This window comes from Rhinoderma darwinii, chromosome 2 (genome assembly GCF_050947455.1).
Source record: "Rhinoderma darwinii isolate aRhiDar2 chromosome 2, aRhiDar2.hap1, whole genome shotgun sequence".
Lineage (NCBI taxonomy): Eukaryota > Metazoa > Chordata > Amphibia > Anura > Rhinodermatidae > Rhinoderma > Rhinoderma darwinii.
In genome coordinates this window covers 151301431-151315497 of record NC_134688.1, presented here as the reverse complement: position 1 = coordinate 151315497, position 14067 = coordinate 151301431, and the positions used below count along the sequence as shown (strand labels likewise).

The 14067-nt window shown below is 44.4% G+C and overlaps 1 protein-coding gene across 2 annotated transcripts in view; it reads left to right on the top strand.

Annotated features, from left to right (window-relative positions):
- The window catches only part of RBM26 (RNA binding motif protein 26), a 77747-nt gene that overhangs the window by 19747 nt on the left and 43933 nt on the right, over positions 1-14067 (top strand). For both annotated transcript variants that reach the window (XM_075852376.1, XM_075852375.1), the window contains exons 10-13: positions 1822-1983; positions 7224-7329; positions 8177-8336; positions 9549-9707. In XM_075852376.1, the coding sequence (XP_075708491.1) occupies positions 1822-1983; positions 7224-7329; positions 8177-8336; positions 9549-9707 (587 nt within the window). The remainder of the gene's footprint in view (positions 1-1821; positions 1984-7223; positions 7330-8176; positions 8337-9548; positions 9708-14067) is intronic.

Here is a 14067-nt window from a genome sequence, read left to right as displayed (position 1 = left end):
CAGTCCCTTTCTAGGACCTTTTAAAGACCTCGCTAACATCACCCAGTCCATGATGGGCGCCTTGCCGGGTGTGGATAACTGCCGCATGCTTACTCATTCAGGGGAGGCTGTATGTGGTGATATGGTTGCTTCATCCATAGATTTTCCTCCAGATCTCCTGGAGCTGGGGCACACGACCTCAACCGCTTCGTCTCATCTCAACCACAAGGTTCCAGCGTACGTGACCAGGGCTTGTGAACCCAGAGCTCTCGTCGTCGACTCCCTGGTCACTCCTTAGGAAGGATTCTCTCTTCTTCATCTCTTTCCTCCCATTCAGCTACTGTCCAGTTCACTCAAGCGGGTCAAACTGGAGGGCATTCCGGCCCTCCTGGTGGCCCTAGACTGACCTGGTAAACTGATTTAGTCAATCACTCGTGGATGCCTCTGCCTGTGTACAACCTTCTTTCCAAATGTCCACCAGCCCCCATTGTTGAGGTTCTGAGAGAGATGCTGCAGTCTTTCTGAGCCAGTCATTCAGACGATGTTCAAGGCCAGGAAGGCTTAGTTGGCCAAGGTGTACTACCGTTCTTGGAAGGCCTATTTCCATTGGTGTGAGCAACGCAGTTTTCATCCTTTGGTGATCTCCACCCCTAGGATTCTCTTTCCTGCAGTCCGGTTTGGATCAGGGCCAGTCTTTCCTTAAGGCCAGGTCTCTGTTACCTCCTAGCCTCTTTCTGTGAACGCTGGCTTTCCATTCGCAGTTAAAGACCTTTTTGCAGGGTGTGGCTCATGCCGTCCCTCCTTTTCGGCATCCCTCTGAACCTTGGGATTTCAACCTGGTTTTAGGAGCTCTCTCTGCCTCTCCTTTCTAGCCATTCTGTGATATCTCGCTCTGTTTTCTTTCCTGGAAGGTTGCCTTCCTTGTGGCCATTACTTCCATAGAAGGGTTTTGGACCTAGAGGCCGCGCAGAGTTTTGTGGCTATCGAGGCTACCAAATTGCTCGATGAATTAGGATTGTGATCCTGGAATCCTATAGGTCCTAAAGGGCAAGGTTCCTCCTTTTCATGTTGCTGCACATTCCACGAGGGCTGTCGGTGTATCCTAGGAGGCTCGACACTAAGCTTTCGGGTTTGCAGGGCTGCAACTTCAGCTTTAGTGCATACCTTTTCATGAAGTTCTACTAAGTCCACACTTCCTCTACCAGCCTGGGTTGCAAGGTACTCCAAGCTGCGGTGTGTTAAGCAGGGTCTTCCTTTTGCTTACCCCCTAGGACTGCTTTAGGACGTCCCATGGTGCGATGTCTCCATTAATATTGATACTAATGAGAAAATTGGATTTTTGTTCTCATCGTACATCCGTTTCTTGTTGAATTCATTGGGGGGCACAGATCTCCCCTTCTTGTTTCGTTTTCTCGGGCACAGGATTATGGTTCTGGTTGTATGTTGATGATCTCCCAGGACCATGGATGTGCCAATTTTATTTTTCCTACTTTTTTTTACAATCTGATTAGGTCTGTGGGAAGAGTATGACCTGCCTGGCCAGAGCCAATACTTTTTCCTACCTAGTTTCAGACCTCTAGTGGCAGGGGGCTTTTATACATGGTGTCCCCCAATGAATTTAACGAAAAAGGGATTTTACGGCAAGTGCAAAAATTTAATTTTCGCAGCCAGGCCTTTTTTATAATTTTTTTTTCCTGTACATCCCTGGCACAATCGGGTACATCAAACTGACAACCCACGCTTGAAATTACGAATGTAAAAAGTATTCAATCATCCCTGTTTTTATGATCTAATTTATGTGTTTGTTTTATTTTCTTTTCTTTTTTTGCTCCATTGCTACAGGACCTATTCCTTTATTCCCAGAAACATTTGAAGCTGATGGTTACAATCCAGAGGCGCCAAGCTTGACAAATATTTCAAGACCAATGTACAGACATCGTGTACATGCGCAAAGGCCGAATTTGATAGGCTTGACTTCTGGCGATATGGACTTTTCACCAAGAGGTACTGCTAGAATTATTTCTTATTGACTGTAAAGAATGTTTGACTGGTGTTAAGCAGCACACGTGTAGCCCAACATATTATACATATAGCGGCTTATTTCCATGTTTACTGCAGCAAGGACCTTCTGAGATCCATAAACTATAGATATCCCCACGTACGCCTGTCTCCACGATGACGGTGTTGCTGCAATGCACCTATTCATTGTTACAGGCTCTGTATATCATAGCTACCAGCCTACATGAGAACTTACCATCTAGAGCACATGGCGATGTCCAGGAGTAAATCAATGAACTGAACAACTATATTGATAAAATGTTAGGCTACATATTTTCTCCATGTTTACACATTAAAGTGCTCCATCTTCGGTAAGATTCCCTAGGGAATGTGAATCTTGATATCATGTCAGCAGGCATAAAGATTTTTTTTTTTAGTTATTAAACAATTCCTGCTAGGTCCATGGCTTTTAACTACTAAAACAAAACGGCTAAGCGTCAGTCCACCTCTTGTACACTCACTACGCTACTCAAGCAGCCGGATGAATGTTGCTATTTTATATGATGTATTAAATTCACCGGCGTTGACTCATGATTGAGTATAAAAGTGTGAAAATAAAATCACTTGAAGCATACTGTACTCCTGGAGTCCATATCCATCTATTCTACTTTGGTTTGTATGTTCACATCTGAGTCTGTTTATAACGAAAGCTGTGATGTGAATACCGAACCAAATGGCGCCCAATAGACTCCATTGACTAATAATATGGTTTTTCGGGTTTCCGTTGGTTTGACAGCAAGAATAAAACTGCATTCTGCACTATTTTTGCTATGACGGAATCCGTGATGGAAGATGTGAACATCCCCTGTATCATGTCTAGCCCTGCAGTGGTAATAAATAGTGTCTTTCTTTTTGTTTGTTACGACCTGGACCTGATTGGATAATTTTAGAACGCAAACGTATGAGACCATAAGCTTTCAAAACCCTTGACCCTGTCAGAAGTGTCTAGTAGCTAAAGTTTGTGCTGAGAAATGTTTGAGGGGACCGTATGTAATGAAAGGGATTGTTTAGCGTAGTGCAAAAGCCAGTGGGTAAGCCAGGACTACAACTTTTTGTTTGCCCTCTTTGTATCTCCAATTCTGATCATTAGGGGAGATACAGACGGACGTTGCGTTTTTGTGCGCGCAAACAACGCTGCGTTTTGCGCGCGCAAAAACCATTTGACAGCTGCGTGTGTCATCCGTGTATGATGCGCGGCTGCGTGATTTTCGCGCAGCCGCCATCATAGAGATGAGGCTAGTCGACGCCCGTCACTGTCCAAGGTGCTGAAAGAGCTAACTCTTTCAGCACCCTCGACAGTGAATGCCGAACACAATATCGAAAAACCTGTTGAAAAAAAAGAAAAAGTTCGTACTTACCGAGAACTTCCCGGCCGTTGCCTTGGTGACGCGTCCTTGGTGACGCGCCTCTCGACATCGGGCCCCACCTCCCTGGATGACGCGCCAGTCCATGTGACCGCTGCAGCCTGTGCTTGGCCTGTGATTGGCTGCAGCTGTCACTTGGACTTAGGGATGTCACGATACCAGAATTTGGACTTCGATACCGATACTTCGTTTAGTATTGCGATTTCGATACCAATTTCGATACTTTTGGCAACAGTAATAAAAAAAAAAAAATCTTCCGTTTTCTGATGTGAGGCGCGACGTGTGATGAATTTTGAACGCGCCTCACATTAATAGTAATTAATCCCATCATGTTTCTCAGTCATAATGGGTTAATGTGCGAGGTACATGATGGGGTTAATTACTATTAATGTGAGGAACATGGAGGGTAAATTCATCACACCTCGTGCCTCACAATAATAAGTGAATGAAAGCCGTGTTTATTTCATTTTTTTACAGCGCACACATCATAAATGATGCAGAAAAATTGTTGTGCGCGCCATTACTGAATGTGTGTATTTTATGTATTGAGACTTATTTTAATGTTTATTGTAAAAAAGGTGAAGGTGTATTTTTTTTTAATTTTAACAATACTTTGTTTTTAAACTTCAATGTACTGACATATATCAGATATGTGCCAGTACATTAGCCTGTGTATGTATAGCACACAGGCTGTTGTTAGGGCATACTTGGGTATGTCCTAACAACATGAAATATGGTAAGACAGCCCTGGGGTCTGTCAATAGACCCTGGGCTGTCTGCCCATATATGGTATGGCCCTCGATCGCGTCACAAGAATTCCCTGTGACGCGATCCAGGGGCATCCCCCCTGCTCACTTTCCCCTGAATGCTGCAGTCAGCTGTGATCGCAGCATTCAGGAGAATAACGGCGGAGAGGAGAGGCTTCACTGATCTCCGCCGTTATAGAGCGGGGCTGCGGCTGTGTAATACAGCCATTGCCCCGCTCCTGACAGGAAGTGCGCGCGCGGTCAGCATGAGGAGGTGCGGCCGGCGCTGCACTAATGAGCGGCGGTTCAGGCACTGAACACAGAACATGGGGGTGTTTTGCAGCGCGCCCGCCATGTTCGGTCTTCAGTGCCGCCGCTCATAAGTACATCGCTGGCCACATCGCATCATCCTGATCGTGCGCACATGTTATCAGGACTCAGGAGCGGGGCTGTGGCTGAATTACACAGCCGCAGCCGCGCTCCCATACATTCATGTATTACAATACTGAGCTGTGCGGCTGCGCAGCTCAGTATCGAAATACAGGAAATAGCGGTATCGAACCGTTTAGGGATGCAAAGTATCGAAACAGTATCGAAGTTTTGATGCACCGTGCATCCCTACTTGGACTGAATCGTCATCCAGGGAGGTCAGACTAGAGGAAGAAGCCGGGATTTATCGGTAAGTCAGAACTTCGTTTTTTTTTCTACAGGTTCATGTATATTGGGATCGGAAGTCACTGTCCATGGTGCTGAAACAGTTTAACTCTTTCAGCACCATGGACAGTGACTATCTCCTGACGTCGCGTACTGATAATTTTTTTGCCGGGTTCGGCCAAAACTAGTTCGGCCGAACCCGGCGAAGTTCGGTTCGCTTGTCCGGCTTCGCTCATCGCAAAGACACTCCGTTTGGATGTTCGGAAACAGAAAAGCACGTGGTGCTTTTCTGTTTACATTCATCCTTTTGACAGCTGGTGCGCGAATCACGCAGTTCGCACGGAAGTGCTTCCGTGCGGCATGCGTGGTTTTCACGCACCCATTGACTTAAATGGGTGCGTGATGCGCGAAATACGCAGAGTTATTGAACCTGTCGTGCTTTTTGCGCAGCAGACAAACGCTGCGCAAAAAGCACGGACTGTCTGTACTGCCCCATAGATTTGTATTGGTCCATGCGTGCCGCGTGAAAACCACGCGGCCCGCACGGACCGAATACACGCTCGTGTGAATCCCCCCTTAGTCTGTTTCAAATTATTTCGGCATGGCTATTTTTTCTTTATTTTTCATCTCCGGTTTTCCCTCCCTTCCTCCCAAAAGCCATCGACTGCACCATTTGATGTAACCTATAATATACTGGGAAACTTTTACAATTATTTTGTGAGGTGGAATAAAAAAATAAATAAGTAAAAAAAGAAACGAATTTCCTTACAATGTTTAACATGCAGTAAAAATATTTTTTTTTTTTTACATTTTATAGACCGTTCACCCTGCAGGTTAAATGTTACATTGTAATAGTTCTGACTCCTACGGTCATGGCGATACCGATTTTATGTTTTCCTTTAAAGTAATATAAATTACAATAAACAAAAGCAAAGTGGGAAAATTTATTTTTGTTTTTTTTTTTTGTTTCTTTAAACTTAAACTATTTACATTTTTTTTTATTTTTTTTATCACCACTAGGAGACTATAAACATGCGATCACTTGCACGATACACTATACTCTGTAATACTAAGCTGCCCAAGGCTAAGTAGGAGGACCAAGATCGCAGACCTGGAAGCCTTTATTAGGCCATGGCAACCATCGGCACACCGCGATTCTGTTTAATATTTTAGTTATCCCCAATCCCGGCTGTTAGTGTAATGTACAAGTGACACTCGTAAAGTATGGAGCAGGCTCAGCCCATGAACCTGCTTAATACGCCCAGAACCCACTGACTATGATGTATATGAAATGTCGGGAATGGGTTAATGACTAGCCCTTTAACAGTAATCATTAAGGGTCTGTGTTCTAGAGAATAGCTTTTTAATGGCGGCACTTCAGACTAAAATTGCGATTCTTCACGCTCCAGCTGTTAGCTAACAGCTTGCGGCAGTGATCAGAAGCCAATAGTATTGGTTACTGATCATGTGATTCATTGTTATAAGCGAATCAGAGGTCATAAGCACTGCGTTGGTAAATACTGGCTCAGCCCTCCTCGCGTGCTCTACTCACACAAACTGCAAGCGATGAGATGCGGAGTCAGTTACTAGAAGAAAAAATCTATTTTAATTCGTCAGATCGGCTTTACGTTCTATAAACACAAACAATATTGGCCTAATTTTACAACCTAAAATACAATGTGACAAAAAACTAATACATTTCAGATCACTAAGATGTGCAAAACTTTGTGTAATTCTCTGATATAGTCGCACATACTAGATTTAAAAATGTTTGCCTGATCTTAATGGGGCAAACAGGCTTTGTGATTATGGGGTTAAATATTTGACCACTTTTAGCCTGCATTAGACTTTTATATGGAAGAGAGAATACTTTGGATAACGTGTTGAATATTCCAAACTTAAAGGGAACCTGTCACCAGCGTTTTATCTATTGAACTCTACTCAGCCCTCGCTGGCCGCTGCTGTCAAAAGTTCATTGCCGTTATCCCCTCTCCTAAACTTCTCCGCGCATAACAAAAAGGCGCAAACATTCTGCGCCTTTTTATGGTAATAATTCGGGTCGTGAACACTAAAAACTGAATACTAAAGGTACAGGGCCTACTTAGAATATAATTATAGGTTACATTAAAAAATTATTTTTCCCCCACTACCACCAGGTATTGCTGGTTTAATAGGTGAAATACTGGTGACAGGTTCCCTTTAAGCAATTTCAAGCAGGTGTGGTAACTAATGTCCAGGTTAAAAAAATTAGCAAATGTAGTGGGAGTCAGCAGGGGGCAGCAAAGTCCTTTTGAGATTCTAACCTGGTATATGATCAGCAATTCTCCACATGCATTCATTCAAGGCCCCCCCCCCCCCCCCCTTGTTTCATCTCTAGAAATATATATTTTTATCATTTAAATATTTTATTATTTTTGTTCAGAAAAACCTGTCAACAATAATATGAGGATTGTAGTGGACGCTGATTCTCGGAAAAGAAATCTTACACCTGCAGACTCTGGAATTCTGAAAAAAACGTGGTTTGACAAGTAAGTTAGTGCTCGATAACTTATAAATTGCTGCCAAATTGTGTGTGTTCTATTTTTGAGACACACACTACATACCATGATGTCAATCTGTTACTAAGAAGTTTTACTTGTAGGCAAGTTAATATTAGTTTTTCACCTACGCCTATACTTCACTCGACGGAGGCCTAAAGAGTGTCCTTTTAGCCGGTCAGGCTGATCTGTCAGTATACCTTTGTTTCCACTGCTGCGCTTTGCCATACTGAGACATCCCGCAATAAAACATTCAGCACTCTATACTGTTTAACTAGAGGTCTAAGGGAGTTGGATGCCACTGTAATACCTATCCAGGGGCACCCATCAGAAAATGCTCCCGCTGTGTGCCTCCGATGTACTCTGCAATAGAATGGACCCTTAGATGTGTGTTCTGCCTCCATGAAGTGGATGTAATGTGTAAATTTTGGTTTGTTTTGTTATGCGCAGGTTTATGTTGTAACCCTTGCTCTATACCTAGTTTAAAGGGAGAGACGGAGATAAATACATGGGTGACCTGAGTCTGTCAGACTGAAAGCCGCTGCTTGTTAGTGGTTCTCTGCTCTGGATTGTAGAGGGGGAAGCCCAGCGGTGGGGCATCCATATGCCCTAATAGGACAAGTAGACAGGCTTTTTCTGCCCCTACCCCTTTTTTGTTTTCTGATTTTAATAAAAATTTATTTTTAAAAATCATAAGTTTCCTTGTTAGGGGGTTTCTTAACCTCTACAAGTGGCAAAAATCCTCTGCATGTTCCCTTTTTACAGTAGAAATCTGCATGAATGTAATAGTTCTTTCTATGCATGTATGGCTCTTTAACGGAGACTTCTACCTTCACAGACCACATTTCAACAGAATGAATGCACCTGGCTTTCAGAAGAAAGTTGTGTTTGGAAACGAAAATACTAAGCTTGAACTGCGGAGAATTCCTCCGGCGCTGAATAACATCAGTAAACTGAATGAGCATTTCAGTAAATTTGGGACACTGGTGAATCTGCAGGTAATTTTGTTTTAATATGCTGGAGTCTCATTTCAGAACCCCCCCCCCCCCCCTCCTCTATACAATCAGATTTTGTACAATTAAGCTTTTTGGACAAGATCTCGCTGTTCTATTTTCGGATGTTTTCAGTTGGGTGGATAGAAAAGCCATTTTGACAAACTTTGAGAGTTTTGCAAATGTGATTTGGGCAAAAAGACAGATCTCTCCTATTGTCCGCATTTCTGCTTAATCCTTTACGTTTAATGGGGTTGTTCACTACTGGACAGCTGATGACCCATTCCCTGGATAGGTAATCAGTGTATGATCGGTGTGGGTCTGACACCCGGACCCCGCACCGATCAGCTGCTCCGGGCACCAGAGGTCCTTGCTGGAAGCAGATGGCTCCAGTCTCGGAATAGCGGCCAAGCTGCAGCTCTACTCCTATTCAAGTGACTAGGAGCAGAGCTGCAGTTCTGCAGCATTCGGAGCCAACTGTTTCTGGCTCCGTGCTTTGCATACTGTGCAATGACATCCGGTGCCAGCAGGCTACCGGAGTAGCCAATCATATACTAGTTGACCTATCCGGTGGATAGATCATAAGTTGTCAAATCTTTAAGTCAAAGGAAATTAAGTTGTTTTTTGTTTTTGTTTTTTCATTACTATTTTTTCCCCTCCTATTTACCACAAGTTTGTCATGATGACAGTAGTTAACCACAGATGCTCTTTTATGGCACTTTAATAAGATGTGCTAGAACAGGGTTTTTTCAAAGGGTCTTATTTTTGGGATTCTCTTGAGAAGCAGCGGTCCTAATCCATTTGTTCTTGGAGAGGTAGCTGTGCTTGCCATGTCACTCTCCATTGAAATAAATGGGGATGAAGAAATGGCTTTGTGCATCAGCTGGAAACCCCAACAGAAATTGCTGTCTGAGTTGGCACTGAAAATGCTGGAGTTGACTGATTTCGATTCGATCACTGCTGATAATCTTGGGGCTGCTCCTGTGTGGACGTTTCCGCACATGCTCTCTAATGCATGGCAGACATTGCAGCTAAACAGGATTCCAAGCTTTTGGAGCGGAGTTAGATGACCGCTTCATCTGCTGTCGCTAATACAAGTAACTACTGTAGTGATTCTTTAAGAGAAGCATTGTATCTTGTAATGTGACCATGTTATAGAAAGAATTCTGGCAGTCCGTATTCATGTAGTTTTCTGCTTCTTATTACTGTTCTTTGCAGGTTGCTTATGAAGGGGATCCTGAAGGTGCTTTAATTCAGTTTGCAACATATGCTGATGCAAAGAAAGCCATCTCGAGCACAGAAGCCGTTCTCAATAACCGCTTTATTAAGATGTATTGGCACAGGGAAGGCCCCGCTCAGCAAACAAAAGCTCCAAAGGTGATTTTCCATATTGAAAAATATCTAAACTATTGAGTTTCTGGGTAATTACTGTGCTGCATTTGGGCTGTCTAGGAAATATTTTAAACCAAATTGTATAATTCAAATAGACAACATACATTGGAGTGTGACTGTTCCCAGCGCTGACTAACTTAGAAATGTTAGAATACTTAGTGGCAGAACATGAAGGTGACATCCGCTTAACATTCCGTTAGTTTCCAATGTTTAGGTAATCTAATAGAATGATTAGCATTTGCTTGTACATGTTAAGAAGCAACTTTGCAATGACGTTTAATTGTCACTTTGCTGTCTACAAGAATAGGCAGGAGAGTGCCATAGCCTCGCAATGTGAAATGAAATGTGATCCTGTGGGCGCAGCACTATTCTAATGTAAAGAATTATGCTGTAAAGAAGTTACGCAAGACTTCACAAGGATCAGAAGATTAATAAGATCCTTCTGCAGATGCTGAAAGCTACTACATTTTCCATGTTCTCTGGAGGCATGGCAGAGGCTGCCATCATACTAGTGTTTGCGTGCATCAGACGGGCTCTGCGGAGAGTTGAGCTAGAATAAGGCGGGATTCACACGACCGGGTCCCGCCCGAGCCCGAGTGTCGGCCGGTAAAATCGGCCATTTTGCCCGGCCGGTTTGCATAAAGTTTTGCATACGTTCCGGGCCGGGCAGATCTGGACAGTGACATCAGCGGCAACTCCTGAAGGGGAATCCCCATGTGTTCGGGGATTCCGCTTCAGGAGTTTCCCCTGATGTCACTGCCCAGATATGGACAGAGACATCAAGCGCTCTGTACAGGAGCGGAATCCCCGAAAACACAGGGATTCCGCTCCTTCAAGGAGCTAAAGTGCGGCTAGCACATAGCAGAGCGGGGAGATACCTCCCCGCTCTGCTATAGTGGCGTCGCCAAAGTAGTAGCAGTAGCTGCTAGCGGGGCCATCGAAGGTGTCGCCGGGCCAGGGCGCTTTTAAAACAAGCAGGGGAAGGGAGCCAGCGCAGCGCTCCCTTCCACCTGCTGTACACCCCAGCCCTGCCACACCGTGTACAGCCATTCGTCCGAATGGCATCAACTCCTCCTCACATGCACTCTGCGCTGTGAGGAGGAGGAGATAGAGCGAAAGCACCGGAAAACCCGGCCATCACTCGGGACACATCCCGGTGATGGCCGTGTATTACCCGGCCCCATAGACTTCTATGGGGGCCGGGTACCCGGCCGAAAATAGAGCATGTCCTATTTTTTGACGGCCGGTTTTCCCGGCCGTCAAAAAATCGGTCGTGTGAATAGCCCCATTAGGGGTCTATTATTCCTAATGCAGCCGGGTGCCGGCCGATTTATGAATGGCCGGGAAACCCTGCCGTGTGAATGAGGCCTGAGGACGTGGTCGCTTTGACTTCAGAGATGGCAGAAGTAGGGTCAAATAAACCTGCGAGAGGTGAATAAAGCGGCCTCGGTAGCAGGTGGTTTTTTTTTTTTTTTTAATGTAAACACAGCTACACTACCTACCGAACCATATGATACCGCTGTGTACCAGCCTCATTGAACCTACCCATGATTGTCCTGTCCAGTGGTGCGTCCCTGCCAGTTGTCAGTGTTGCCCATTCCTGCTGTTGATTGTTTGCTCAAAGTGTAGTTCGTATCTCCGGAGTAACCTCCTCCTCGGACACCCACTGCTGCGGTTGACTTGCAATTCTCTTGTGGTTGTGTATGCAGAGGTGCGCATACAAGTCTTCCATGTTGTAGTAATGCCTGGATCACTCAAATAAATGTTTTGTTTGGCCCTTCAGTTTTTCAATATTGTGCTCTTAGGTGCGCAGTAAGGCTATGTTCACACGGAGTATTTTGGGGGAGGAATATCTGCCTCAAAATTCAGTTTGGAACTTTGAGGCAGATATTCCTCTCCCTGCACGCCGATTTTCGCGGCGATTATCGCGCCGTTTTTCGCCCGCGGCCATTGAGCGCCGCGGGCATAAAACGGCGAGAAATACGCTTTCTCCTGCCTCCCATTGAAGTCAATGGGAGGTCAGAGGCGGAAGCGCCCGAAGATAGGGCATGTCGCTTCTTTTTCACGCGAGGCAGTTTTACTGCTCGCGGGAAAAAGACGCCGACGCCTCCCATTGAAATCAATGGGAGGCGTTCTCGGGCCGTTTTTGCCGAGTTTTGCGACACGGTTTCCGCGTCAAAAAACTCGGCAAAATACCCCGTGTGAACATAGCCTTATTTTGTAAACCATCAGGTTTTTCTACTGACAAATGCATGGCACCGGCTCAGGAGCTGAGTCGGTGTCATCATCCCCATTATGTCATCTGTATCTGACAGCTGACATCCTGCTGTAACGGCGGGGACCGAAGTTAGCTTCGATCCCCGCCATTAACCCCTTAAATACAGCTGTCAAACGCAATCTCTGCATTTAAGGTGTTTGCAGCTCATCGACACCCCAGCAATGAAATCGCCAGGGTGCCGGTGGCTGCAATGGCAACCAGAGGCCTAATACTGGCCTCTCAGTGTGCCTAGCATGGAAAACTTCCAGCTCCCGCCCGGAGGCGGGGCCTTAAAGGTGTCTGTAGCTGCCGGCAAGATGGCGTCAGCTCAGGAGATGAGCCAGGGTCATCAGCGGTGGATATCAGCTGTATGTTACAGCTGACATCCACCTGTAACTGCATGAACCATAGCTAGCTCCGATCCCGGCCATTAACCCCTCAGATGCAGCGATCGCTGCATCTTTGTGGTTGCTAGCAGATCGGCAGCTGTGCCCTGCAATTGCTCGACTGCTATTATGACAACAGGAGACCTAACGATTGCCTCCTGTTTGCTGTTACAGAAGCCCGGAGGTGAAGCCTAATCGGCTTCCTGTCAGTGAATGACTGACAGATCTAATACATTGCACTACGTAGGTAGTGCAATGTATTAGAAAAAAAAATCTGACAGTTGAACCTTCACGTCCCCCTAGTGGGACTATAGAAAAGTGTGGAAAAAAAAAAAATTAGAAAAAATATAATAAAAGTTTTAAGTAATAAAATAATACACAATAGCCCTTTCTCCCTTATCAAGTCCTTTATTATTGAAAAAAAGAAACCATACATATTTGGTATCGCCGCGACCGTAACTGCCTAAACTATAAAAATATTATTTTATTTATTCCACGTGGTGGACGACGTAAAAAAAACATAAAAAATAATGCTAGAATTTCTGGTTTTTAATCACACTGCCCTACAAAAATTGAAATAAAAAGTGATCAAAAAGTTGCATGTATCCAAAAATGGTGCCTATAAAAACTATAGCTCGTCTTGCAAAAAACAAGCCCTCATACAGCTCCGTCAAGGAAAAAAAAATAAGTTATGGTTCTCACAACATGGCGACAGAAAAAAGACATTCTTTTTACAAAAGTAATTTTATTGTGCAAAAAGTTGTAAAACATAAAAAAGTGCAATAAATTTGGTATCGCTGGAATCGTACTGACCCACAGAATGAAGTTAACGTGTAATTTATAACGCTTGGTGACCGCTGTATAAAAAAAACTGCCAGAATTGCTGTTTTTTGGTCACCTTGCCTCTCAAAAAATAGGATAAAAAGTCGCATGTACCCCAAAATGGTACCAATAATAACTACAGCTCGTCCCGAAAAAAAAAACCAGCCCTCATACCACTACGTCTATGAAAAAATTAAATGAGTTAAGGCTTCCATAAGTCAGGAAATAAAAAATATGCGGTTGTGCAGATCAGAGGGGAATGTTTCGTCTGTTTCAAGAGGCGATTTATCGTGGCCCTAAAATTAGGGAACCAGGAAGGGAAGGGCACAAACATCTGCTAGAAGCGAGCGTGCCCGTATTATACCAGGACAACACTTCCTAGCAAAATTCCCCAAAATGCAAAGGTGCGGCATGTGGACCAAAAGGGGATAAGTAAAGACACCATATATCAGTGCGACACCGGCCTGTGCAGAAAGGATTGTGTCACAGCGTAACACACATCTATGGATCATTTTATTATTTACCCCATTATTATTCTACCTGACTATGCCCCTGATGTACTCTGCCCAGCTACATATGCCCCCACATTATAAACGGAAACACCAGTAATACTCAAACAAATCTACTACCAAGCAAAATCTACGCTTCAAAAGCCAAATGGCGCTCCCACCTGTCTGTGCCCTACAGTGTAACCAAACAGCAGTTTACTTCCACATATATGGCATCACCATACCTGGGAGAACCCTTTTAACAATTTTTGGTGTGTGTTGTGTCCAGTGGCATAAGCTGGGCACAACATACTTGTCACTGAATTGGCATATCTGGGGAAAAATGTTTAATTTTTACTTTGCACCATCCGCAGTGCATTCATTTATGGAAA